At 46.6% G+C, this 26,864-nt stretch overlaps 1 protein-coding gene across 1 annotated transcript in view; it reads left to right on the top strand.

The window, feature by feature from the left end:
• The window catches only part of Hephl1 (hephaestin-like 1), a 68,509-nt gene that overhangs the window by 25,050 nt on the left and 16,595 nt on the right, over window positions 1-26,864 (top strand). The window contains exons 3-13 of the mRNA NM_001191993.2: window positions 2,203-2,415; window positions 2,794-2,973; window positions 4,023-4,277; window positions 6,977-7,145; window positions 8,656-8,795; window positions 8,917-9,048; window positions 10,919-11,130; window positions 13,141-13,291; window positions 16,395-16,607; window positions 20,362-20,575; window positions 25,139-25,278. Coding sequence (NP_001178922.2) covers window positions 2,203-2,415; window positions 2,794-2,973; window positions 4,023-4,277; window positions 6,977-7,145; window positions 8,656-8,795; window positions 8,917-9,048; window positions 10,919-11,130; window positions 13,141-13,291; window positions 16,395-16,607; window positions 20,362-20,575; window positions 25,139-25,278 — 2,019 coding nt within the window. The remainder of the gene's footprint in view (window positions 1-2,202; window positions 2,416-2,793; window positions 2,974-4,022; window positions 4,278-6,976; window positions 7,146-8,655; window positions 8,796-8,916; window positions 9,049-10,918; window positions 11,131-13,140; window positions 13,292-16,394; window positions 16,608-20,361; window positions 20,576-25,138; window positions 25,279-26,864) is intronic.

Raw genomic sequence — 26,864 nt, 5'->3', positions numbered from 1 at the left:
CTTAAATATCCTCACCTCTTATTGAAAGACAATACAGAACTTGTGTTTAAAAGACAGAAAATGTAATGTATTTCATATGCAATGTATTATATATAACACCCTCCTACATGATTTTCTCTCAGAACCTCTCACTAGCAATTGTTAAGTTTCCTTTTGCAGAAGGAAGAAATAATATAACTTATTCATATTACGCTGATATACTCTAGGTCTATATCTAACAGTATAACCTAAATACGACCTTATTCCTGACAGGATCCAACTACTCTAATTTACATCTTGCTTTTTTTATGGAAAATTCCTCTGGCTTTATCACCAGTTATCTCCGGCTTTACCTTTAAGTGTTGTATAGCATATAGTTATTGAAAGTTGGTGTCAAAAAGAAATCCAGTTGAATGAGTGAGTGTCAAAGAGGTCCGCAGACTCTCTCCTCGATAGTCTCGATAGAAAGTCCGGCATAAATTGTTTCAGATCTCACTCCCTGTGTGGGAAGGTGTTAGCGTATGAAATAGATACCAGTATGCACTGGATTGGGCTGCACAGAAGAACAGATGTGGTCCGTCTGAGGCGTGGCTCAGCGGTAGAGCACTTGCCTAGAACGCTTGAGGTCCTGGTTTCGGTCCTCAGGACCATGACCCCTGATGTGCAGTAGGCTTGACTATTGTTTTCCTCTCATAGCCTTCGCTAAACACCAAGTACACTTTTACGGTAAAATTTATTAAGAGAATAACATTAGGTTTGGACCATATCTCTCCTTAGGGCTGCCATCTTATTTGAATTGGATTTGTAATATGAACCCCATTCGTTAGCATATAGTATATTGAATTCATTGTTGATGGATGGACAGTTGGACGCACGAGTGATGGCAGTGGACCTGGAGCAGGTCCATTGTGTTCTCTGTCCCTAAGAGTCCTCTGTCCTTTTCAGTAATAGGGAAAGTCCTTTTCAGGGAAAGACCTGAAATTCCTGGTCCTTCAGGGCCCCTTAAATCCATCTCATTATGAAGCTGATACACTGTCATCTAATGATGATACTGTGCCTTGATTGGTCACTTGCCTTCTGCATACTATTGCCACACTATGTGCACTGAACTTTCCTTAACTGAAAAATTCCATGCAGGAATCTTAGTGATAAAATGTAGCACAGGGCGACTTTCCACACTTTACCTGCTGTGTGACTGATTACACACCTCACCTACTGTGTGATTACACACCTCACCTATTGTGTGATTACACACCTCACCTATTGTGTGATTACACACCTCACCTACTGTGTGATTACACACCTCACCTACTGTGTGATTACATACCTCACCTATTGTGTGATTACACACCTTACCTACTGTGTGATTACACACCTCACCTATTGTGTGATTACACACCTCACCTACTGTGTGATTACACACCTCACCTATTGTGTGATTACACACCTTACCTACTGTGTGATTACACACCTCACCTATTGTGTGATTACACACCTTACCTACTGTGTGATTACACACCTTACCTACTGTGTGATTACACACCTCACCTACTGTGTGATTACATACCTCATATACTGTGTGGTTACACACCTCACCTACTGTGTGGTTACACACCTCACCTACTGTGTGAATACACACCTCACCTATTGTGTGATTACACACCTCATCTACTGTGCAGTTAACACTCCTAGGTCTCTGCCCGGGTATTCTGATTTCAAATTACACTCTTCCCATTGCTTTGTTTTAGTCCCCAGCTGTCCATGTGTCCCTAATACCTAGTCCAGTCTTTCTCTCAGGGTGGTAATGTCTCTGGAAGCTGGGAGAAACCCCTTGTCACCTCTTGTGAAACGAGATGAGTCTGTACTAGGCCCCCAAATAGAACCTACTGTTTCCTCTGTCCCATCTCAAGACAGTGACAAGTGAGGAGAACTGAAAGCCTCCAGACTGGTACAGCAGATCACCAGTATCTTTATTAGGAAGACTGTTTCTGGGAGAAGCACTCTGTGCGCTTCTCCTCACTGAGTTCTCCAATCTTTGCAGGGGACGTCTCAGCCTTCCAGCTTTCCAGTGAAAACCAGGCTACTAAGAGTTCAGTGAGCTTCAAGTTCTACAGCAAATGCACTTAAATTCATTTCCGTTTGATTTCAAAGCTCTGCTTTCTCTACTGTAGCATAAAAATCTCTGGGTTTTAATGTCAGCTTTCCTTTTCTTTTGACTAAAAGGAGCCTTATATCCAGATGGGACGTCTGGAAAGAACAAGGAGGATGACATGGTCCCCCCTGGCAAAAACTACACCTATGTCTGGCCGGTGAGAGAAGAATATGCACCCGCTCCGGCAGATGCCAACTGCCTGACCTGGGTGTACCACTCACACATTGATGCCCCCAAGGATATCTGCTCTGGGCTAATTGGACCCTTGCTGGTGTGTAAGGAAGGTAGGCAGGCAGTCCCCAGCCCCAAAAGCTTCTTCCTAGGTGTGTCGATTTTAGGGAGTATCTAGGCCTCTGTGTTCTCAGTGCTCAAGACTTCTGCTTCGTGACTTTTCTACAGTCCTGTCATTTGCACCAGAGCTGGCTTCTGCTTGCACGTTATGGGATGCAAGTTACCCTTGATTATCCTTGTCACGTTTACTGAACACGGCTGGCAGGAGAGGGGCCTGCCTTGAGGTTTAGCTTACCTCTAACTGCTTTTTTTTTTTTTTTCCTTTTCTTTGTTTTTCGGAGCTGGGAACTGAACCCAGGGCCTTGTGCTTGCTAGGCAAGTGCTCTACCACTGAGCTAAATCCCCAACCCTGCTCTTGGTGTTCCTTAAAGGTGTACTGAACAGACACTCAGGGGCGAGGACTGACGTGGACCGAGAGTTTGTCATCATGTTCACTCTGGTGGATGAGAACCAGAGCTGGTACCTGGATGACAACATCAGGCAGTTCTGCACTAATCCCAGTTCTGTTGACAAAAGCGACGCTGTTTTCCAGAGGAGCAACAAGATGCATGGTGAGTGTGTACCGTGGTACATAACAGGGCTTTCTGCATGAAGAGTACTTCAGGGAAGCAAGACACACGGAAACCCTAGACCTCATTGCGTAAGATGTGTGACTTTGGATGACAGTGATTCGATATAAGACACAGCACACACACTCTGAATCCCAATAGTCTGAGAAAGAAAGGAAAGGCCATATACACAAGTTACATTAGTGGGACGGACAAGACGGTGGTATAGAAAACAGAGAGGAAACAACGTTTTGGGAACATGTTTAAAGTGTGTGCCCAAGGAGGCCGGAAGGATTGGATTCCCTGGAACCAGAGTGAGCCACATTTGTGGGGGCTGGGTATCAAATCGGGTCTTCTTTAAGAACAGCGAGTGCTCCTAAGTACTGAACCATTTCTCTGGCCCCAAGATAATCTTTTGATTTATTCTGTACATAGTGTATCTTGGTCATATCCACTCTACTTCTTTCTCCAAGGATCTCCATCATATTTCTGTCCCAACCTCATATGTTCCTTTTAAAATTTGTCTATACTTACTGAGCCTGATTAATGCTTCCCATAATTGCAGGAGCATGGCATGGCCACCTACTGGGCCATGGGCCACCTATCAATGACCGTCCTCCTAGAGCAAAGGGGCTCTTCCTTCCTTAGTATCCACCAACTGCCAGATACACACCTGACACTCCTGACTGCCTACCCTTATCTATGCTGGGATGGTGAAGTGTTAATTCTGCACAAGGACCACGGATGCTATGCACACACCTCTGACACACCCCATCCAGAAGGGAGCATTTCACAGTGACCGCCCTCCCATCCTGTCACTCCATCACAGTGTTTTCTGAGCCTACCCGGGGGAGGGTTAGTAAAGATGTCCCATTTAGGACTCAGATCTCAGAGTCCCTCATCATTAGCACTTTAAATAGTGGGATTCATTTGGATTGGGGAAATTGCTGCCAGAGAGCATTATAGGAATGACCCCCCACACAGATCGCCCAGCTTTGGTCCTGCTTGCATCTGTAGGGGCGTGTCTTTCACTGGTGCATTTGTGTTTGCAGCCCTCAATGGATTCCTTTTTGGAAACTTGCCCGAGCCTGAGATGTGTGTTGGTGAATCTGTGTCCTGGCACCTGTTTGGGATGGGGAATGAGATAGACATCCATTCCATCTATTTTTATGGTAACACCTTCATCACCAGAGGGCACCGGGCGGATGTTGTCAACCTGTTTCCAGCCACGTTCCTCACAACAGAAATGATAGTGGAGAATCCTGGGAAATGGATGATAACTTGCCAAGTTAGTGACCACCTGCAAGGTAAACTGGATGGAGGCTGCTGTGGAGGGGCTCGAGATGGGGCCTGTCATCCTGGACTACCAGCCCAGGACTGGGTTCCTCCACCGTAGAGTTCCACATGCGTCACTTTTACTTACATATTTAGCATCTGCGAAACAGTGTGCATTCAGCATTCTCTATCTGTGTTTATTGTGATGTTCTTAAGATCAGTTTGAAGCCTTAAAGGAACTTAGAAACAAGTACTTAGACATTTACAAGGTTCACAAAGTGCGAGATGTACATTCCCCATAGGTGTGTCACTCACTTCTGCAGAGAAGTCCACAGGGCTCCCGGGGAGTCAGCCTCTGATGAGCCGAGATGTGTGTGGGGAGGACCTGGATGGAAGAAGGGACAAAAGGCCACACGAACTGAAAAAGTCCGTGTTCTCTTCCAGTGACTGGAAATGAAACAATTACATTTGACACTGGAAAAGTCCTTGCTAAGAACAGGCATTGATTCCCCACCCAATCCTTAAATTTCCCTTCGTTAATCTTTAACTCTTTGTGTCAGTTCCGCTCAGCTCCAAAACTTCTCTGTTGGAACATTCTTTCTATTGAGACAAAAGTCCATTGGCAAATTCTGTGCTTGGGAGGTGGGCTTTACAAAGAAAGAAAGAAAAAGCTGACTTATTCGCCTGCTGGATATCTCAGTCTTGATTATTTGGGACAACCCAAAATAACTCTGAAGGAAGAGCGATGGGGGAGACTAGGAAGGTAGAGGGCCCTGCAGGAAGGGGTTTCAATGGCCAGGCTGAGGTGATGGGGCATCTGCAGGCAGGTGTGGTTTCTGCACCCTGGGATACACTGCTGCTGTACTGTGGTCAGCGCAGTGGCTTGGGAAGATTGACATCAACACATACATGCAGAACGTACCCCATGCGGGGAGCTCTGGGCCCTGTGCACCAGCTGAGGGGCAGCAGCAGAGTTACACTGTACAGGGAGGTCTGTTCTTAGATGGTAAAAACAGGAAGAGAAAACAGTGACAGAGATCCAGAAGGATAACGTCTGGTTAAATGTGGATGTTACTACCACACACAGATGCTAACAGGTAGAGTCCTGACATTCAGGGCATGCTGATAATATTTTCTTGTTTCTATTACTCTTCTGCAGTTAATCCTGGTGTCAGTCTTCTGGATTATCCCAACTAAACTCAGCCTCGTTAATACAGCCTGGATACTAGCACTAGTATGGAAAGACCAAATTCTTTTTAGACTTATTTATTTTATTTTCATGAACTTGAGTGTTTGCATTCTATCTATGCAAACACAACACACACACACACACACACACACACACACACACACACACACACACACCCTCTGGGATGGGAGTTATATATGGTTGTGAGCCACCATGGTGTTGAGAATTGAAGCTGAGTCCTCTGTAAGAGCAGCTGGCACTGTTAACCGTTGAGCCATCTCTCCAATCCCCGTGTTCCTCTTCTTGATGTAGAACTCTTAAATTTGGGAAGAAACTCTCTGATATAGAAATTCAAAATCCAGATTTAAATCAAGACAATAGCAACCATTTGAAGCAAACATGGTAGCTTGGTTTGGCCAGTATTTGTAGCCATAAGTGGATATTTATACACTGACCAATATAAAATATTGAATGGCCCATACTCTGATAAATATTATAAAACTACAAAGTTATGCAATTTTATTTTTTAAAAGATTTAATCATATTTTATGTGTAGGAGTAGTTGCTTACATGTATGTCCCTGAATCATGTGCATAAAACATTCATGGAGGTCAGAAGAGGTAGTTGGATCCCTCACAACTGTAGTTACAGACAGATGTGAGCTACCTACCAGGTGGGGCTGGGAACCCAACCTAGATCTTCTACAAGAGCAGCAAGTGCTCTTCACCACTGAGACATCTCTCTCCAGCCCTATAATTTGCTTTTGTAAAACCAACAGTCCCATCTAGAGATCTCGCTATTCTTTGTGAGACGCCGCTGCTCTGTTTCTGGTTCCCTGTAGCTCATTTTCCCACGCACTGATGTATTTCAGTAGTGTTTCCTTGTGAGTGAGCAGAGGGACTTTATCCATGTTGGTGCCTTCAATGTCACAGCAAGATGACCACCGATGCCCCTGTACTGCTCAGCACTTCTCCTCGCTCTCCCGTTTGTTATAACAGTTTACAGATATGTCTTCTCAAACCCCTGGATTTGGAATGCCTGTGCCAGAGTTGGATCTGGTTTTTTTTTTTTTTTTTTTTTTTTTTTTTAAGTTTCAGACCCACACTGCTTGATTCCCTACCATCACTGTTACTCATCCACCCACAGTGTGTGAGCACGTCTGCCCTCCATCTGCCTGACAGCCCTGGGAATTATGACGCTTAGATTGTGTCTCTGCCATCAGTGAACAATGGCGCTACATAATTGTGATTAAGACAGACTTTTCTGTCTTACTGGCTGGTGTCATTTCTTTTCTGAACAACCCGTTTCTGCCCATTTCCTATGGGGGATTTTTTTTATGTTTAAAATGATTAACTTTTAACTTTTAAATATTTACTGCATGCAAATATATTGACTGCCCCGTATTTATCCTTTCTTGCTAACTTTGTTTATCATCCAATTTTCTGTATAAACGTTTCAATGCTGATGAGGTCAAGCCTGTTCCCTTTCTCCTGGGCATCTTATCCATGCCGTGTTTGGCGTGTGTGTTTCCTCCTTCTGCAGCTGGCATGCTGGGACAGTACAATGTGGGTAACTGCAGGGGTAATGCTCCTCACCCGAAGATGCGGGGCCAACAGAGGCGCTACTTCATAGCGGCTGAAAAAGTCCTCTGGGATTACAGTCCCCAGGGCTACGATAAGTTCACTGGATTTCCCCTGAATACATCTGGCAGGTAAGGACTCTGTTGGTGTTTCTAAGTCCCTCTCCAGGGCAGGGTGCAGCACGCTCTTCCCTGTGATCTCACTGTGTCTCCGATGGCAGACATCATGATGTCAGAGCTGCTACAATTCTTATCGTGGACACTGCTGAGAACTGGGAGAACGATTGTTTGTGATTGTTGGCTAGATCAGAACTCAAGAAAAATACATTCACTCACTCATTGTTTATTAACTCAGCCATCACTCATTAAATTAATTTATTCCTTCACTTACAGACTCACTTGTCCACCCATTAGCTAGCCATTCATTCACTCCCTCTTTCTCATTCATTCACAGATCCACTAACTTATTCATTCACTCATTCCTCACTCACTTGCTTTTTGGTTTGTTTTGTTTTTTAATCAAACATTTCCTTAGCACCTCCTATGTGCAAATGGCCGTCAGGGCCATTTGAAACACGGAGCTACAGAATGCCCATGGAGAACAGTATCAGAGAGGGGACAAGGCAGGACTCTGTATAGAGAGGAGCTGCTGTGGTCTGAAGGCCTTCTTGTGTAAGCTCCACAGCCTCTGGGCCTTTGCCTCCTTGTCCAGTTAAATGCTCTGAAACCCAAGTCCAGTGTTGCCTCTTAGTGGAAATCTCCACCTCCCCAGTCTTGAGTCTCTTGGCTTCCATAGTACATAGCATTTTTCAAGTTGACATAAAAATAATTTTGTTTTATGCATATAGGTAGTTGTCCTTTATGTATGCCTGATGCCTTTGGAGGACAGAAGATGCTGTCAGATCCCCTGGAACTGGAGTTGCAGATAGTTGAGAGCCACCATGTGGGTGGTGGGAACCAAACTTGAGTCTTCTGGGAGAGCGGCCAGTGCTCCTAGCCTCTTTTCAAGATGATTTTTCAGAAAGTGGCTGTGAACTTGTGACTTACAGTCTTGGGTAGTGACAGCTTGGATACCTTAAGAGGCACAGAGAGGTAGCATGAATCACAGGCAATATCATTGTGCTTCAGAATTTAGAAATTAGGCATTTCAGGCATATAATTTATAGACACTTCTCCGTGGGTTAAACCATTTAATTAACTAGACATCGTGCCTCGGTCTCCATTTCTCAATCACGTCAGGTGTAAAAGAGTTTCTTACATACAAAGCCTGTTCATTGGCTTTATCGAGAACTACAGGGATGTTTGCTCTGCAGAGAAACCAGGCAGCTCCTTACTACTTTTTAGGACACTGTTCTGGAACCCCACTGTTCGTAAATGAGGGTTTTGCTGTGACTTCTCTGATTGTGGGGCCTCTGGGGAAAGAGGTGCAAAGGTGAGGAGGGAAATGGGCTTGAGAACCAGCCCCAGGGTTGTCAGTGTCGGAGGCTGAGCTGTCAGTGACCCCAGGGCTGTGTTGTGCTGAGGCCTGCGCAGGCTTTGCTGGGCAGGGGTGGTGCCTAGGAGAGATGTAGAGTGAGGTCTGTGAGGACTGCCTGGAGAGATGAGTCTGGATGTCTTCTCAGAGTCCCATGTCTTTCCCCAGTGACTCTGCAGTGTACTTCACACAAGCTGACAACAGAATAGGAGGAAAATATTGGAAGGCTCGGTACACGGAGTACGTGGATGCCACTTTCAGTAGAAGAAAGATGCCCTCAGATTCAGAAGCCCATCTTGGAATCCTCGGTATGTGCATCCTGATATTTTGAGGGGGGTGCGCTCACCTGGGAGCAGACATCTTTGCAGAGCGACTCTTCTGCTCACTCTGATTTACTTCATCTTTTCGTCCTCTCCTCTGGCTTCCCAGGTCCAGTCATCAAGGCAGAGGTGGGTGACATCCTGCTAGTGACCTTTGCCAACAAAGCTGACAAGGTCTACAGCATTTTACCCCATGGTGTGTTCTATGACAAGGCATCGGATGCAGGGCCGAATGTTGATGGTAAGTCTCAAGCCAGCTTCCCAAGGACATAGTGTGAGTGAGGAACGGATTACGAAAGAGACAGGGGCACTGGGATGATGTCTCAGAAGGTAGATGCTTGCTGTGCAAGCATGAAGGCCTAAGGTTGGATTCCCAGTGCCCACACTGCTGAGAGCAAACGGAGCATGTGTATGACTCCAATGTTGGTGTGTATGTGTGTGTGTGTGTGTGTGTGCGCGCACTCCAGTGTGTAAAAAGGAAGATCCTTAAAGCTCATTGGGTGGTCATTGTAGAAACCAGTGAGCTACATGTTCAATGACCCTGTCTGAAAAACTAAGGTAGAGAGTGATCGAGAAAGATGTTCAAAGTTGACCTCTGACCTCTCAATGAATGCACCCACATGTTGATCCCCCCATATGAACAGCTATATCCACTATACACACAAGAAGGAGCAAGTTTGGTTCAAGTCTCTGGTCTCTTCTCTTCCCAACTCTGAGCAAGTCTTTAAATTATGTGGATGTGCTTCTTGCCTGTCAATTCCAGATTATAACAGCACCCTCACAGGGCTTTGGACAGGACTGAGTGCATTCAGGCCTAGGCTAAACCTACAGTTATCTCTTAGGAAAGTTTAGTTTCTTACCTTTCCCTCAGTGCCAAAAAGATTGATTACACAATCTTGTCCAGTTCTCCAACATGGAAAACTGCAGGAGATTCTGCTGGTGAGAGGAGGCATGAGGATCATAATCTGATCTCAGCGTTTAGTTGACAAAAACGTGTACCATGTATGTATCCACCAGCAGATACTTATTGAAAACATTCAGTATTGTTGGCTGATATCTACAGCCTCTGTCCCTCACCGGGCAGGGAGCACAGGCTCTTTGTGCACACAAGGGGTGGCAGGAACTACCCTTACATTGCTGGTACTTCTTACGGGAGACTCCAGGTGTGTGGCGCATGTCCTACCTCTGCACCAGACAACATGACCACTGGAGATAACGCCTTGTGATCTAGAATAGAGCCAGGCCCAGGGGAGAGCAAGCTTTACGGTGATGCTGATGGTTGAAGCAGAACAGAGGGTGGAGATGCTCCCTCAGACTCACCCTGCCTTCTGTGCTCACTGCACCCCTGCCTGCCTTCCTCACCCCCAATTCAGGGTAACTGGAACAGGAGGGACATTCACAGTTCACATGGGCGACAGCAGAGACAGCAGTGATCTTTACATTTTCCATTTTGTTGCCTGTTTGCAGCTCTGAACCCCGGGCACTCGCTCACACACTCGCTTCTGTTGTTTGGTTTAATCGCTGTACTTGCACACTGCCCCCTCACGTTGTAAGCTTGTTAAAGATAGTGCTCTGGTTTAACAATTTGCTTTTTAATTCTTATTTATGTATGTCTGTGCATGTATACATGCAGTACATGCATTCCTACTGAGAACAGAAGAGGTCATGGGTCTCCTGCAGCTCGACTGGGCAGTGTGAACCACCTGATACTCAAGTGTTGGGACTTGAACTCAGGTCCTCTGCAAGAGCAGTACACGCCCTTAACTGCTGAGCCTTCTTTCCAGCCCCCAAAGATCGGATTCTTGCTTAACTCTTCAGGGTATCTTCTGCAGGACTGAGTTTGATATATTTCACATAGAAGATATTTGGTGGTATCTTACAGAGTTGTATTTAATTGTGTGAATGGAATACTATAATTCTCTTAGTACCAGCTGAACATGGCATGGATACAATATAGGAAATTATCTGTGAAGAAGAAAACACTTCAATTTCAACTTCTATCACATAAAATAGCATCTGAGGTCCAAAGATCTCAGGGTAGAAATTTGTACCTTTGCTTTGTGGCAAACAACATTCTTGGCTGTGTGAAACTGTTCCATTTGCATCCTCAGGATTTCTGAAACCAGGGGCTCATGTCAAGCCCGGTGAAACCTTCACCTACCGGTGGACAGTGCCAGAAAGCGTCAGCCCGACAGATGACGACCCCCCGTGCCTGACCTATCTTTATTTCTCAGCGGTACAGCCGATCAAGGACACTAGTGCTGGGCTTGTGGGGCCTTTGTTGGTCTGCAAAAAGGGCACGCTCAATGCCGATGGGACACAGGTAGGCCGACAGTGTCACCACGCTCTTCCCACGGTTGTAGGTGGGAGGGACCAGCAGCCTGGCTGGAGACCAAGCAGCAACAGCCAGTAACAAAACAGGGTCCCTTCCTTCTGCAACTGACTTCCATGGTTCTTTTTGAGATTCTGACCCATACCTTATCCTTTCTGCTTGTGGTGTCGCTGGTATTTGGTTGCCTTCCTTACCTGTATGTTGCCTGATTCTGGAACCTTCAGAGATCTATATGGGTATGTGATTGGATCTTTCTTGCTGGGTGAGGTTTCTCAGACTTGAGCACATCCGTGAACATTTTCAGCATCTTTTATCCAAATGCTGCAGACCAGTCCAATCAGAATCTCCCGGTGATTCCAGTCTGCGCCTGCGCCAAGGCTGAGGGTTGCTGTAGGAAACTGGAAATGAATCATGGTGGCCGAGGAAGAGAGGGCGCGTAGATAGCTAATGTCCAAGTCCCAACTCTGAAACAGTACAGAGGGTGCTGTGGAGGCCCACATGTTAGAGCCAGGTGGTTGCAGTGATGGATGGACAAAGGCAGGATCTCACGCTGCCTCTTCACAGCCGGAGCTAATGGATGAATTGTGGAAAATCTGCTCACTCAACAGCTCACCTCGCCAATTACCTCCTAGTCAGAGAGAGCAGGGCAATTTACTTAAACGCTGTATCTCAGGGTATCTGGCATTGCACAAGGCCGTTGTGTGGACTCAAGGACTGTCTAACTGGGCTTTAAGGGCAGAAGACATCCTGATCTATCTTGGACTGTCAGCTATCCCTGAGAGGGAGCAACCGTGGGAAGTCTACACGTGTAATGCATTGAACATGTGTCCTGGGCCTCAACGGCAAGAGAAGGAAGTAGAGGGTGTTTGTATTTTAAAGGTGGAGAAACTGAGACTCAGAGACACTGAATGAGACTCCAGGAACTATTCCTAGTAAGTTTGAAGGTCATCAGAACATAGGACTTGGCCTCTAACCCTTCTTCTCCCCAGTATACTAACCTGCTCCTCACTTTGTTGACAAGTCCTGAGCCTAAAGGGCTAAGGGCCAGAAGTACAGGTGAAGAGTCCTCGCTTTCACTTCTCACACCGCACCTACTCAATGGAGACAGAGTGAAAATTAAAAATGAAAAACTCAGTGACAAATTGGAGTTTGCAGAGGACGTTGCTACGCCAAATACCATTCATAGTGAGACTGCTTATTCAAAATTCACGAAAATAGACCAAAAAAAAAAAAAACCCCCAAATGAACAAACAAAAGCCTACAGTTAAAAACCTGATATTTGGTTGAGAGAGAAAAAGCATTTGGCCCCAAATAGAGCCATTAGTGTAAAACGTGCCTTAGAATGTATGTCAGTCTCTCTGTAGACCGAAACCTGCTCACAATTCTTCTGGGTAGGTAGAGAGAAGGAGGGGTTTAGAGAAGAGTGTTTCTTTCCAGTCAGTTGTCACTCTCTCCCAGAGGTGAAGGGGTGTCATAGGGTATGGTCAGGTGACATAAGGTTGATTTCTGAATTATTGCCCTCCACACAACCACTCAATTAAACCCCCAAATTCCAGGTTGTCTCATCCCTTCTTCCCTCCTTTCTTTCCTATTTCCCTTCCTCCACTTCTTCCTTCTTCCTCTCCTGACTCTCTCTGTTTTTTCCCACACACAATGACAGAAACGTGTAGAATACAGGTGGGTAGGGAGGGGCCACTGAGCCTACATCATGTCACTGAGAGAAGCACATGTCACAGTTTCGAAAGCATTGCTAAGGAGCCCTGTGAGGCGAGCAACAGCATAGAGAGTGAGAGACAGCACAGAGGGTGGCAGGCATGTTAGAGACAGGCGGGCGAGGGACAGGCGGACAAGGGACAGGCGGACAAGGGACAGGCCGCACTCAGCGTCCTGATTTATGAAATGATGGGTAAATCTATAGCTAACATTGACAATCCATTTCGGTGAATTTTAGAACAAATTCAAGCTGTGTGATGTATGTCTTTGGTTCTTCATCCCCTTTAGAAAGGAATAGACAAGGAGTTTTACCTACTGTTCACAGTCTTTGATGAGAATTTCAGCAGCTATCTTGATGAAAACATCCAGAAGTTTACTTGGCATCCCTTCAGTGTCGACAAAGAAGACAAGGAGTTCGTGAAATCCAACCGGATGCATGGTGAGAGACTGACCTGAGGCTGGGGAATGCTACTGAGCCTGCCTCATTTTGGTGCCTTTGCTATCGCTCCTGGTCAGGAGGTAAACCATTTCACTCTTTCAGATTCATGAGCTCCCAGAGATACTGTGGGTCTGACAATTCTAAAACATCGACACAGAGCCAAAGCAAAGTAGCGAAGAACATAGAAGAGCCAAAGTATAGAAAGTGACTGGCAAAGTCCCACATCCAGTCTGATAACAGGAGATCATGGGGAATGATCTCTCTCTCTTTCTCTCTCTCTCTCTCTCTCTCTCTCTCTCTCTCTCTCTCTCTCACACACACACACACACACACACACACACACACACACACTCCCCTAAGTGTAACGAATCAATTACAATGAGCACCTGCTGCAAGGATTACTTTGCCAAACACAAGCGGCTTACACGGCACCTTAACTTGGGATTAATGACATCATGGCATAATGGCAAGCCACCCAGTGATTGTCTGTGACTAGTATTGGTTTCAGCCATGTTGCCTAATGCAGCCAGGGAGCAAGCCAGAGGCCAGACTCCAGAACACAAGGAGCAAGCGGTTGTCCAACTTGCTAACACACTGTAACATTTCAGTGCATGCATGTGAGGTGCCGAGGCCTCCCATTTCACTTCCAAGCAAAATACTGGTTTATTACCCTTAAACACAATATAGAAGAATGCATACTCCCAAGACCCTCCCACTTCAGGAAGTTCCCAAAGTCCAAGGCCACAATAGCCCTCAGTAACCAGGTCACAGACTTCCATGATTCCCAGTATTGAGGTCCACTAGTAACAGAGCCCCACTAGGACCTGTGGGAGTCGGGGAGCAATGAGCTTCAGTAACAGCTTCCAGGAGAGCTCTGCTGTAGCTAAACTAGGTTTTAGTTCCAAACTCGTTTGTATGGCATGGAAGGGAGAAAAACCAAAGACTGAGGATAAAGGGCTTCCTAAGTTGCTCTGCCGTGGGCTGTGTGTATTCAAATGGTATTCATGAGTGAGTGAGTGAGTGAGTGAAAGGTCTGGAAATAGAAGCAGTAAATGCATGCTTAGAGTCAGAGAAGATTCTCTTTGACCTCGGCCAAGTGCGGCAGCACTATTTCCAACTCTGTAGACAAGATTTAGTTAAAAAAATTATCATTATCTCTTTAAAAATATAGGTTTCCTTAGACACCCCAGGGCTTTCTACTAATAACCCTAAAGTTAAGTACACTTGGTGAGTACCACAGATTTAATGGACAGACACAGAAATGAAAGGAAATGTTATTCACAAGAAGGTCATATGAGAAGACCATTGGTGTGTGTGGAAGCTAGTCTTCCCCACTTATGCATTAGCCGGGACACCAAGTGTGAGTTATAGTTACACGAACTCTCCAGTTAAACACTCAGTCATAACATTCATCCATACTGAATCGGAGGTAACGTTTCAAAACCATTCTCAAAAGGCACTGTCCTAGAGAGCTACCACTGATGGACTGGGATCCATAGACAAGGCAACATTAACTGATTACCCTGAAAGCATGGGTTTGTTCATTTTATTAGCTATTTCCTTGATGCTGGGTGGGGTCTTCCTTTTTTTTTTTTTCTTTCCTGCTGACAAAAATGCCTGGCAAAAGCAACTTAAGGGAGGAAGGGTTTATTCTGGCTCCATCCTTCATGGAGAGGAAAACATGGTACCAGGAGCAAGAGGCAGCTGCTCACATTGTACTCAGAAAGGTGGGAGGTAGAAGGAGGAGGGAAAGGGAGGGAGAAAGGGAGGGGAAGAGGGATAGAGAGGGGTGGGCAGAGGGAAGGAGGGGGAGAAGGGGGTGAGGAAGAGCAAGAGAGGGAGAAGGGGGAAAAAGAGGGTGAGAGGAAAAGGGGAAAGAGAAAAGAGAGAAGGAGAAAAGGAGACTGAGAAAGAGAAGGGGAGAGAGGGAGAGGTAGAGTGAGATTGGGAAACAGAAAGTAATGTTGTCATACTGGCAATCAGTGTGCTTTCTCCATTTTACTCTGTCCAGGGTGGGCATTTTCTCCCTCAGAAAACCTCTCTGGAGATGTCCTCACAGGTACACCTAGAGGTGTGTCTCCTAGGTGATCCCCAGTCTGGTCAAGTCATCAGTGAAAATTACCATCACAGTCCTCATGCTCGCACAACCCACAGACCTCTCGGTTGTCTCAGGGGGTAAGGCAGTGAGCGTTACCATACACCAGGCTTATTTATGTTACACTCTAACCTTCCGAACACACACGGCTTCCTGATCAACCCCAATCTGTGTCCACTGGTCACATCAGCAAATGCGATGCCTGTTTTCTGAAGCACTTCCTAATGACTCAGCAGCTATGAACTCTGCAAATGAGCGCCTGATAGCTTTGAGAAGCGAATGCAAAGCCACTCGCAAATGAGAGTCTGTGTGAATCAAAGGATTGACCTCAGTGAGTTAACTCAGGAAGTCGCCTGACAAGGAGATAACAGGACGAGAACCTCAAAGAAAATTATTTTATATCAAGAACTTTCCAGACATATGGGGAGATAATGAAGTCAATGGACAATAGTTTTTGAGAATTATCTTAATTACTTTATTATGTGATCGGCATTTTGCCTGCATATTTGCTCATGCATCATGTGGCCCACAGAAGCCAGAAGAGAGATTTGGATCCCTGGGTCTAGAGTTAGAAATGGTTGTGCCAGATTAGTTCTCAGCCATGGGGGTCCTCTGGAAGAGGAGCCAGTGCCCTCAACCACGAAGCCATTTCTCCAGTCCCCTCCAATGACATTCTTTATAAAGACGGTGCTCTTGTGACATGCCAATGTGTTAAAAAAATGCAAAAACCAACCTGGTTTGTTCTTTAGAGAGTCTTAGAATTCCAGTCTTAGAACATGTGTTGCTAATTTTAATGTGTTTTACAATTTTAGTATATTTTCTTATTTCTTGTTAGTTCTAGTCACCTTGTAGCATGTTTTCTAGTAGTAGTCATTCTCTAATAGCAAGGATCTTATGTCCAGCTCACATGCTTGAGATTCTCTCACCCTGATAAGTACGCTATGAGACGGTGTTTGCCGTACAACTGGAATTACAGTGGACACTCACTCTCTTCTCCCTTCTTCTTAGCTATTAATGGCTACATGTATGGCAACCAGCCAGGCCTAAGCATGTGCAAGAAGGACAGAGTTTCCTGGCACTTAATTGGAATGGGCACCGACACAGACATGCATGGAGTTTATTTCCAAGGCAACACCATCCACCTACGAGGGACTCATCGGGACTCCTTGGCTCTGTTTCCCCATATGTCCACAACGGCATTCATGCAGCCAGACCATTCAGGTAAACTTGCAGGGCCATCTCAGGTGGGCATATTCCAATGTGTCGCCATAAAATCCTCCTCCAAGAAAAACCGGCAGGCCTTGGCACTTCGAAGGCTCTAGAAACAGATGTAGTTTGAATGGAGTCAGATGTCTGGCTATTTCAGTGCAAACATAGAGTGTAAAAGATAGAGGAGTTGCTAATGAAGAACCAGAGTTGAGAGTCCTTTGCATGACTTTGTTCACAAATCCTAGGTGAGCTGCATAAACCTTAGGCAAATTAGCATGAATCTAGTGGAACCCACACGAACCCTAGTTCAGTCCATGTGAATGTTGGGTTAATGCACATGAACCCTGGGGAGTCCAGTGAATCCAGGTGAACCCAGGTGAACCCCTGGTGAATTCATGTGAACCCCAGCTGAATTCCCATGAATCTGAGGTAAATCCTTGTGAACACTAGGCAAATACGTTAATTCATATTCATGAGAGAAATCCCTGTTAGATAGAAACCAGAACTTCATGCTCTCATTAAGCACAAACATGGCTGAGGTTATCCCCTGAAGCATCTACCTGACATGGACAGCCTAGTGGACGCTGTAGGCTACGAAGCCATGGATGTAGCTTTCACAGTAGCCTGGTATCCTTCCCCTGGGGATGGACTGTGGTTTGGGGATGAGTTATTGAAGACTGATTTTCCCCTCATTCTGTTGAGCATCCTTGCTTTCCCTAGAAGCAAAGCTGCCTTGGGTTTAGAGTCCGTGTTGTTTCTGGAACCTCTCCCTTCCCTCAGAGATTCCAAATTAAAGGGGCCATTAGGACAGTTTTAGAAAAGATACTGCGCTTACCTAGGAAGTGCAAGGCCCTGGGTTCGGTCCCCAGCTCCGAAAAAAAAGAACCAAAAAAAAAAAAAAAAGAAAAGATACTGAGGAACACATAAGAGCATCCTACTTACCAATGAGGATGACTACTGTGCGGGGCATTTGACCTGTTCCCTTCTCAACGTCTCCATCTATGTTAGCAAGAGCCCATGGTGATCCTCTCTGAGAGGAGCGCCTGATAGACACCTCATGTAACAATGAACCTTCCACTTCCTGACTTCATTCTAGACTTGGCTATGTGGTCAGTTAAGAAGTTGAGATTGGTCCTTCAAAACCTTTGCCCAAGAGCTTTCTGCAAACGGAAGCTCTGGGTTCTTTGTCTTGGAATGCTCGCTCGCTCCTACAGTGCTCCACCCGTCTGCATTCATGCACCCTATTGGTTGTAAATCACCTAACCCAAGGGCCGCATTGAGCACATCCTGTTTTCAAGCACACACTAAAAACGAGCAGGGATGGGGAACAGTCAAACTCTTCCAATCCATAGGAACAGGGACCAAGTCAAACAGGGACTTGGAGCCAGTGGTGTACACGCAGCAATCTGGTATCTTACTCCAATCAGAGCTTGGATCATTACCCATAAGCCTCATGGGCCTCTAAGGACCTTCATCCTAGTGATGACTTCTGGCTTGTGCTGGTGGTGAGCATAAATCTGTGACTGAAAAAAAAACTCTGGCTATTTCAATAATTCCCGTCCCTTATATGTGAGTTACAGAGAATAATCAGGAAGTAGGTAGAGGGCTGAGGAGATGGCTCAGCTAGTAAGGGGCTTGCTGTCTAAGCATTAGGACCTGAGTTCAATCCCCAGCCCCTGCGTGAAGAATCTATGTGCATCTTGTTTCACATTGCCTCGTCCGGACATTATTCTTATTCTTTCTTACTTGTTTGTTTGTTTACTTATTATCCCTAAAGCCATTTTGCATATACATTGTTCCCAGTTTTTTATGGGACTTCTGTGTCTGTAAATATATGTGTCACTACATCAATATGTGGGCCTTATGCTTTTTCTTTGCCTCTTTTTCTTCTGTTAGTTTGTTTCATCCTATCCTGGTTTTGTTGTTGTTGTTATTATTTTTCTTCTTATTTTTTTAGACGTCTGTATGCTAATGAAAGAAAGGGTGTGGATTTGGGTGGGAAGGTAGTTGGAAAGGACTTGGGAGGAGCTTTAGGAGGAGAAACTGTAACCAGAATATATTATATGATTATATTATCATATATGATATGATTATATTATATATACACAATCAGTCTATATTATATATATTTCAATTTAAAAATAAAATACTGCATACCTGCTTTAATAGATAATTAAAGACCATCCAGTATATGCTGACACATACTTGTAACCCTGTAGCTGAGGGAACAGGGAGAGCCCTGAGGTCCACTGCCCAGCCAGCCTAGCCTAATGGGTCTCAGGCCAAAGACTATCTCAAAATATGTTTGTGTTCCTGAGGAAAGGCATCCCAAGTTATCCTTTGGCCTCCACATGCACATACACACATACACCCACATGCACATGCACACACACACACACACACACACACACACACACACACACACACACTCACACAGGGAAAGAGAGACAGAGACAGAGATAGAGACAGAGGAAGGGAGGGAAGTAGGGAGGAAGGAGAGAGAGGAGGAGAGGGAGAGAGGGAGGGGGAGGGACAGGGGGAGGGGGAGGGAGAGAGAGGGGGAGGGAGAGGGGGAGAGAGTGGGAGAGGGAGAGGGAGAGGGAGAGGGAGAGGGAGAGAGAGAGAGAGAGGGAGAGGGAGAGGGAGAGGGAGAGGGAGAGGGAGAGGGAGCAAGCTCAGATGGCAGGCAGAAAGACACTGCTTCCCTTTGCTCCTAGAGAAGATAATGGCTCTGCTGTTAGGAGCTACGGAGAACTCTTGACTGTGTTCTGTCTGGTAGAGCCTGTGTAGAGAGAGGTCTTTCCCAGGTGTCTTCTCTGAGGTCTCACAAAGATCTTCCTAGGTCTGTAATACTAATAATACACTTGTATTTACCATGCTTTATTGGGATTCTTTTCAGAATGGGCTGAATGGACACACTGAACTAACTGGCTTTGCTCATCCAGAAATGATGTCACTATCTAGACGACATGAGTCAAAGTGACGCTCCCTGCACCTACGGGTGGCTATGGACAAGCTTGTTAATCACTTGCCTCTAGGAACAGTCTGTCAGAGAATGGGGAGATTGATCCAATAGTTTCACTGACAGTTGATATCCTCAGTGAGTTCACATAATGTTCTGGTGAAAAATGCCAACACATTTAGAAATGTAGTTTTTGAGTTGCACGATTTTCTGTCAGACGTCACTGTTGGTACTCCAGGAGAAAGGCAGCTGATCTTGATCTTTTTTTGCTTCCTCTTTATCTAGACCATGATCCTCAGGACCTTCCCTGGCTTGAGGCTGTAGTGACATAATCGATTTGACTCTCTTGCATACATACTGCTTTATAATTTACGAAATCCTTCAGGGCAGAATCCCTAGCCGTGGCCTAATTTGAATGTTGTCTAGATCTTTCATCTCATAGATAATTAGTTCCCTGTAAGCTGGGCAGGGCTGAGAGAGTCATTAGGATCAGTAATTTTCCAGGAGTGACTATAGGCAGGGGTGTGTTGACAGGGATGAGCCAGAGAAATCTTTTCTTGGTAATTTTTCCCCTACTACAAATGAATTTTATGTAGTAGCTTTCCCTCCAAAATTATTAGAGTCAAAAACAAAAAAGTAACTTATTCCTCATAAGCTCCGTTTTATACCTATCAGGAGGTCAACATTGTAAAAGTCCATCTTACTGGTTTCTGAGCGTTGGAATAAAATATGTAAGATATTAGTAAGATTACTACTACCGGAATTATCAAGTCGTGGTCACAATGTCAAGCCTTTTCTCCTCAGGTATTTTCAAGGTGTTCTGCTCCACCTTGCACCACTTCACGAGAGGCATGGGTCAGATCTATGAGGTCAGCAGCTGTGGCAACAGGGACCCTTCTGAGCCGCCCTACGGGATGCTAAGAACCTTTTACATCGCCGCTGAAGAGGTAGAATGGGATTATGCCCCTAACAAAAACTGGGAGTTCGAAAAGCAGCACTTGGACGCAGGAGGGGAAAGGTACCATGGGCGGAGCTACGGCTCTTCGGTGGGAATGCGCATGCTCTGTGGGCCTTAGCACCGGTGGAAACCAAGCGGCCGGACTTTAATGTGCATAGTTCCACAGGCAGAGACTTTTCCTTATGAGCACAGAAAATGAGAGACGCTTCTGTCTCCTCGACCTGGAAGTAGGTCAGAGGTCATCCTGAGGGCCCCAAAGTGGAGTCCCATACCTCTAGTTCCCTATCTGTGGCTGTGGCCGGTCTACTTCATGGCTGTGGGGATAGATGATGGATGGATGGATGGATGGATGGATGGATGGATGGATGGATGGATGGATGGACGGATGGACGGACGGACTTTTTAATGAGAATGCAGGTGGAGGTGTTTAGAGGAAGAGTGGAGCGTACAACAACGGTGGGGCTGGGAAGAAAAATGAAGCAGATGAGGCAGAGAAGGTATGTGGATCTGGGTGAGAGGATGGGCTGCTGTAGACTCAGTGGTGCAGGGAAAGGGAGCAGGGGAAACGGTGCGGTCAAACATGGCCCCGTGGGGACATTCAAAGATAAACTGAGGCTATTGCGTTGGAGAGATTCCTGAATCAGGGCAGGATGAGCCAATCTCCAAGCTTCCTAGCAAATCTGAAAGACTTGACGCTTTCATGAAGTGATGCCAGCCAAGATCACATGTTGAAACACTGGCCATGCTCAGGCCGCACAAAGGTCTCTCAGTCCTGGTCCTTCCTCTACTGTCCTAGTTTGGAGTCTAGGAACCAAGCTTCCCGGGGCACAAGGAAGGCTTCAGGCACAGACTGCCGACTAAGTTAACACCGTCTGCTTTACAACTCCCTGCTGCTTGGATATAACTGCCCTGATAAGCAGATGGGACCTCCATTGGAGGAGTGAGGGCATTCGACTAGTCTGTGGGAGAACAGGAGCGGAACATTGAACTTCCCAGGAAAAGTCTGTGCTCTTTCCAGCACAGCACACTGTCCTTTGACCTTGCACTCTCCATTTCCCCTAACACCTATGCCAAGTTCTCCTTACAACCCCACCATGTCTGATTCCGGTAAACTCAACACATCGGTTCCTTCCCTTACTTACCAGCCATCGTTTTAAGGAAGGTGACGCTGCCACCTTAAAAGATAAGTGAGGAGAAAGAAAAAGTTAAGTAACTAAAGAGATGGTTTGCTCCCAGGACGAGGGCATTTAAAACCCATTCAATTATTCACTAATTGTTTGTTAATCTAGACACGCTTTTTGGGGACACTCCTGTTGCCAGTCCCAGTTAAACACTGATGCTTTCTCTGTTAAAAATGGAGACTAACTTGGCCTTCTTTAAAACAGTGATTTCGCTAAGTGGCCGCTGTCACCACAGAAACAGTTGTATAATTGTTCTTTTCTGAGTAGCCCTGACTTAGGGTACATAAAGTGCACAGGCTTCTCCTTAACTTACGCTAAAGCTCTCATCCCCATCTATCTGAACAAGCGGGAAGCTGTACTTCTGGCTCTGGGGCTCTGGGCTAAACAGCCCCGAAACACAGGAGGGTGCTGGTAGGAAAGAGGGCTAAAGTGAATTAATTCCCCACTGTTCTGGTTGGTAACCATTAGCTAACAAAAGCGAGGGAGGATAAGGACGCAGCATATGTCTGAAGTGTACCAACTTCTGTCATTTTGACAGCTTTATATGAAGCATAGGGGACAGCAAAATGGCTCAGTAGGTAAGCTTGCTTGCTGCTTGGGCCTGACCACCGGTGTGTTCAACTTCTATGTCCCACAGTGGAGGGAGAAAACCAACTCCCAAAAGTTGTCCTTTGACACCAGCCGTAGCCCCCCACACAAGGCACGTGCATGCCCCGTGCTGCCCATCCAGTCTCTCCACTGACAGGAGCAGAAGGACCAATGCTCTCTCCACACCAGCTTTTGTGCCCATGATGTTTTTCAGTACTGAGGATCAAACTGAGGCCTCCTACATCTGAATAAGCACTCCACCACAGACAGCCCCAGCTGCTTGTTTAAAACAGGATCTCATTAAGTTGCCCAGGTTGGAACTCACTTTCTGGTCCCCCTGCTTCAGCCTCTGGAGAAGTTTGCAGGTGTATAGACCACACCTCTGGCTTGTGCATTCGATTCTGCCCCAGGGCTATTAGTTTGACCCACTTCCTGATACAAGCCACCTCTGAGCCTCTGAGACACTCATTGTCCTGACCAGCACAGACCTTCTGCACCACCTCCATGTCTGAATTTCTTTAGAGTATGCTGGGAAGACATCAGGATTCGTGAAAGGCAACACACGGACACACTGGTACAACGTCAGTATCAGATTTGTGCAATGAAAGTAAACCTGAAAAAGTAGATCAACTGGCTAAAGAAGAATGAAGTTATGGTGCTAACACGCTTGAGCTTGAAGGCCAGTATGCATTTAATTTAGAAATCCCAGGGGTCACTATAATGCATCTGCCGAGCAGCAATTATACACCAGGCATCTGCTAAGACTTTTATAAACAGTGTGTCATAGTGGCCTCACAGCACACGTGACTCATTCGGTCAGCATCTTCCCAGCATCGGATGTGATCAAGTTCACACACAGCAATTGCTCTGTTCCTTGTGCATGGAGGAGAGCTGGGAAATGCCAAACAGAACACAGCTTTGGTCTGTGCCGGCCACAAGCACAGCTGAGACCCACAGATTGTGTAGAATATAGTCTTTCTTCCCGCCACGAGTGTAGTCAGGTCAGAGGTGCGCATGTTGATGTCTGTTGAACGTCCACTGGACAGAGTGCTGATGGGACTGTGTGGGGCACAGAGCAGGGCTTCCCCACACTGAATACATGGCCCCAAGGGTACTGCTGGACCTGGTGGGAAGGGAAGCCATCTTTAACAGAGGAGAGGTTCAGTGATAACTCACAGCCCCATCTGGGGGTGGGGGTGGGGGGAGGGGCATACTTAAAGCAGGCTCTTAGAGGAAGCAGTCTTTGGGGTGAAGTGTGAAGTGTAAGCCGGTGGTGAAAGAAGGGGGTGATAGCTCTTCACAAAGCGATGAACAGGTCGAAAGATAGGATGGGGTGAGGGCTCACCATGCTAAAGAGAGCAAACGCTTAGAATGACCCTCGTGTCTGGGAGCTGCAGGGACAGCCAGTCTAAGTCAGGACTTAGGAAAAACAGAAAATGCAGAGTCTGAGCGAGACTGAGAAGGTCTGCGAGAGAAGCACTAAAAGGTTTCCCACAAGGAAGAGAGGGTCAGACTTGGAGCAGACGACCAGAGTGGAAAGCAGGAAGGAAGTTGTGTAGGGGGCAGAGAGAGCCACGCAGAAATGTGCTTAGATTAGAACACAGGTGGTTGATTTGGGAGGGGTGGAAGGACATTAGACCCACCCTACTTTAGAAAAGAAAGTGATTTTTTTTCTTGGAGATGATATCTCACTGTGTAGCCTAGTCAGGTCTTCAACTAGTCATCCTTCTGTGTCAGCAGCTGGGGTTATATGCCGGCCACTGTGCCAGCTCTTTGTGAGTTTTCTTCTCCATCGTTTGTGACCTACTCTGGTGACAGACACAGAGCCTCTCCTTACTTTTCACAAACTTCACAATTTACAAGTGTACCTACTTGTTAAAATCTGTTTGTGGCACTCTACTCCCAGAGAGTGGCGTGAGAGGCCGGCCCTCCAGGAAGGCCCTGGGGACACACAGGAAGGGAGCACTATCCCAGAGTATCTCCAAATCACTCAGAAACACTCGAGGTTCCCGTGACAATTTGAAGATATCTGAAGAGCTGACTGACAACGTCAGTGGCCTGGCGCGACACTCGTTAAAGCGATCAGAGCCCTGTTTCAGCTCTTCTGTTGTGAGTGTTCTTGGCCTGTTTGATGCCACGGCTTTTGCATTTGTGTGCCTTACATAGTCCACTGTCAGAAAGAAGACGGGTGCCTGTCCCCTAGCACAGCAGTGCTGGGATGTGCTTATGGGAAATGGAGAAGCTCCACTCAGGCTGAGGATAGCGCTGTGGACTGAGGTCAGTGTTAACACAGCACAGACATCTGTTAGCCCGTCTTTGAACAGCTACACATACAACACACTCTAGGTCTCTAGGACATAAACATAACAAGAATTACTCATCTGTACACGGCTACATTCGTATCATATTCCCTACAGCCTTGCAGTGGGTGGTGGCAGCCATGGGGCTGGAGGAGTGCCTGCAAGGGGTATAGAATGTGGTCATGAAATGTGTGGAGAGAGAGAGAGAGAGAGAGAGAGAGAGAGAGAGAGAGAGAGAGAGAGAGAGTGTTCACTTAGTGCCAGCCAGAGAAGCACAGCCTCTGTTAGGATTCTCTGAGGTTAGCCCAGTTTAGAGCCCTGCAGCAGGTGACGGTAATGGGTTCCAAGGGTGGCCGTGTGTCTGAGCTGGGTTCCTCTCATGAGGATTCAGGGAGCTCTGAGGTGCTGACTTCTAGTCCTGCTCTCAGAGGTGGTGCAAAGGCCAACTCTCTGGGGAGACCCTGATCCCAGCTGGGGGAGAATCACCCCAGATAAGATACCCACAATCGTCCTGTCTTCCGACAACCTTGATTCCTAATGCCCCTTCTTTACAGACATGGAGATATATTTATGAACCACACTGAAAACTGGATTGGCTCTCAGTACAGGAAGGTGGTTTATAGGGAATACACAAACGGAGAATTTGTGGAGATTAAAGCCCGGCCACCTCAAGAGGAGCACCTTCAACTCCTGGGTATGTCGAATTTCAGCCTGTCAGCCCCAAGTGTGGGGATCTCTCTGTCTCCCCTCCCCTCTACATCCTTACCTCTCACACACACCATGGGATCCTTGTCATCACAGTAGTCTACCTGGTGTCTCATACTCTTTTCTGCCTCTCTATTGAGCTGAGAAATTTTCCTTTTAAAAAGTTTGATGACTCAGGACATCAGGCTGAGTGTCTGTGAGACCTACTTAAGGTCCTGGCTCATGTGCACCGTGCCATGGAACACACTATACAACTGAGTAAGAACAAAAAGAGGCCTCTGGTGGGTGCTGACGGGGACAGGTCCTGACCTGACCCCCGGGGCCTCAGACCTGACTAGGCGTATGATATGCATGGACTCTGGGCTGGCTGGTGCCTCAGTGTGGCTGGCCATCAACAATGCCTGTCCTGCCTTCCTTCTTCACCTCCTCTTCACCTGGGAGCCACTAGACCCGCCCCACTTGAAGGAGTTTAGAAATGCTTTCTACACCACAGGGAACTTTTTGAGTGCGGTTTACAGGAGCCATCAGCCTCACAGTGATTATGCGCCCCCCCCCCCCCCCCCCCCCCCGCCGCTCCTGCCCTGTTCTGTTGACTTGTCAGTCCCTGTGAGCAATTCATGAGTCACACATTGGAGCTATGAGTGTGCACTGAGCTCTAAAGAAAAGGGTTGGGCTAGCTGAGGGGGCGGGGTTGGGCTAGTTGAGGGAGACAAGCAAGCTCCCCAAGAGCACAACTTAATCAGTAACAGAGAAATGAGTGGCTTACATTGGGGCAAGTTAGCAGCCCCAGTCTCTCCTGTGGAGAGTGAGGTCCTTTCTGTCATCTGCAGCTTAGAGTTTTATGGAATCCCAGAAACTCAATGGGCACACACAGGCCTACATCTGTCCACCACTGCTCTGTGTCCCATCACAAAGCACTGTCAGCTGGAAGGCATCATTTTTTTGGGGGGGGGGCTGGGGACCGAACCCAGGACCTTGCGCTTCCTAGGCAAGCGCTCTACCACTGAGCCAAATCCCCAACCCCCGTTTGTTTTGTTTTTTTTTTTTTTTAAACCAGTCCAGCAAGGCTTGCGCAGTGGAATCGTGAACGGCAATGACTTGATGTGTGCAAATAGTCTGAACTATGTCCACACACTTACATAGCAGTTTCTTTTTTACTTCTGGGGATAACAATAGTTCAACAAAATTTTTAAATGTATCGAGGACTTTAGCCACATCTCTTCAAACCAAAGCTGGGCTTGCTTCAGTGCCAAACGATTGGGTGGTGACCCACCACTTACTATCTAAGGGTTTATCTCTGAATGATTGTAGAACATGCCAAACGCTGAGGGGGAACCCTCAGGGATCAGGTGAGACATTCTTCTACAAAGGGAGTCTGCACCACAAAGCTGCACCCCGTGAAGATGATTGTGAGCCCCATACTCGATCTTGTTAGAGTGTTTCCCTAGCACTGCAGAGCAAGAGGCACTTGGCATAACCTCCTTCCCTCCCTCCAGCCACCACAGGGGCTCACCCGCACAGACACACAGAGGCCAGTTGCTAGCAACAGGAAAGTGAGCATGCGCAGCGTGCTTG

Source organism: Rattus norvegicus, chromosome 8 (genome assembly GCF_036323735.1).
Source record: "Rattus norvegicus strain BN/NHsdMcwi chromosome 8, GRCr8, whole genome shotgun sequence".
In the NCBI taxonomy this organism is placed as follows: domain Eukaryota; kingdom Metazoa; phylum Chordata; class Mammalia; order Rodentia; family Muridae; genus Rattus; species Rattus norvegicus.
The sequence above is the reverse complement of the archived record's forward strand: the minus strand, read 5'-3'. Positions and strand labels throughout refer to the sequence as shown.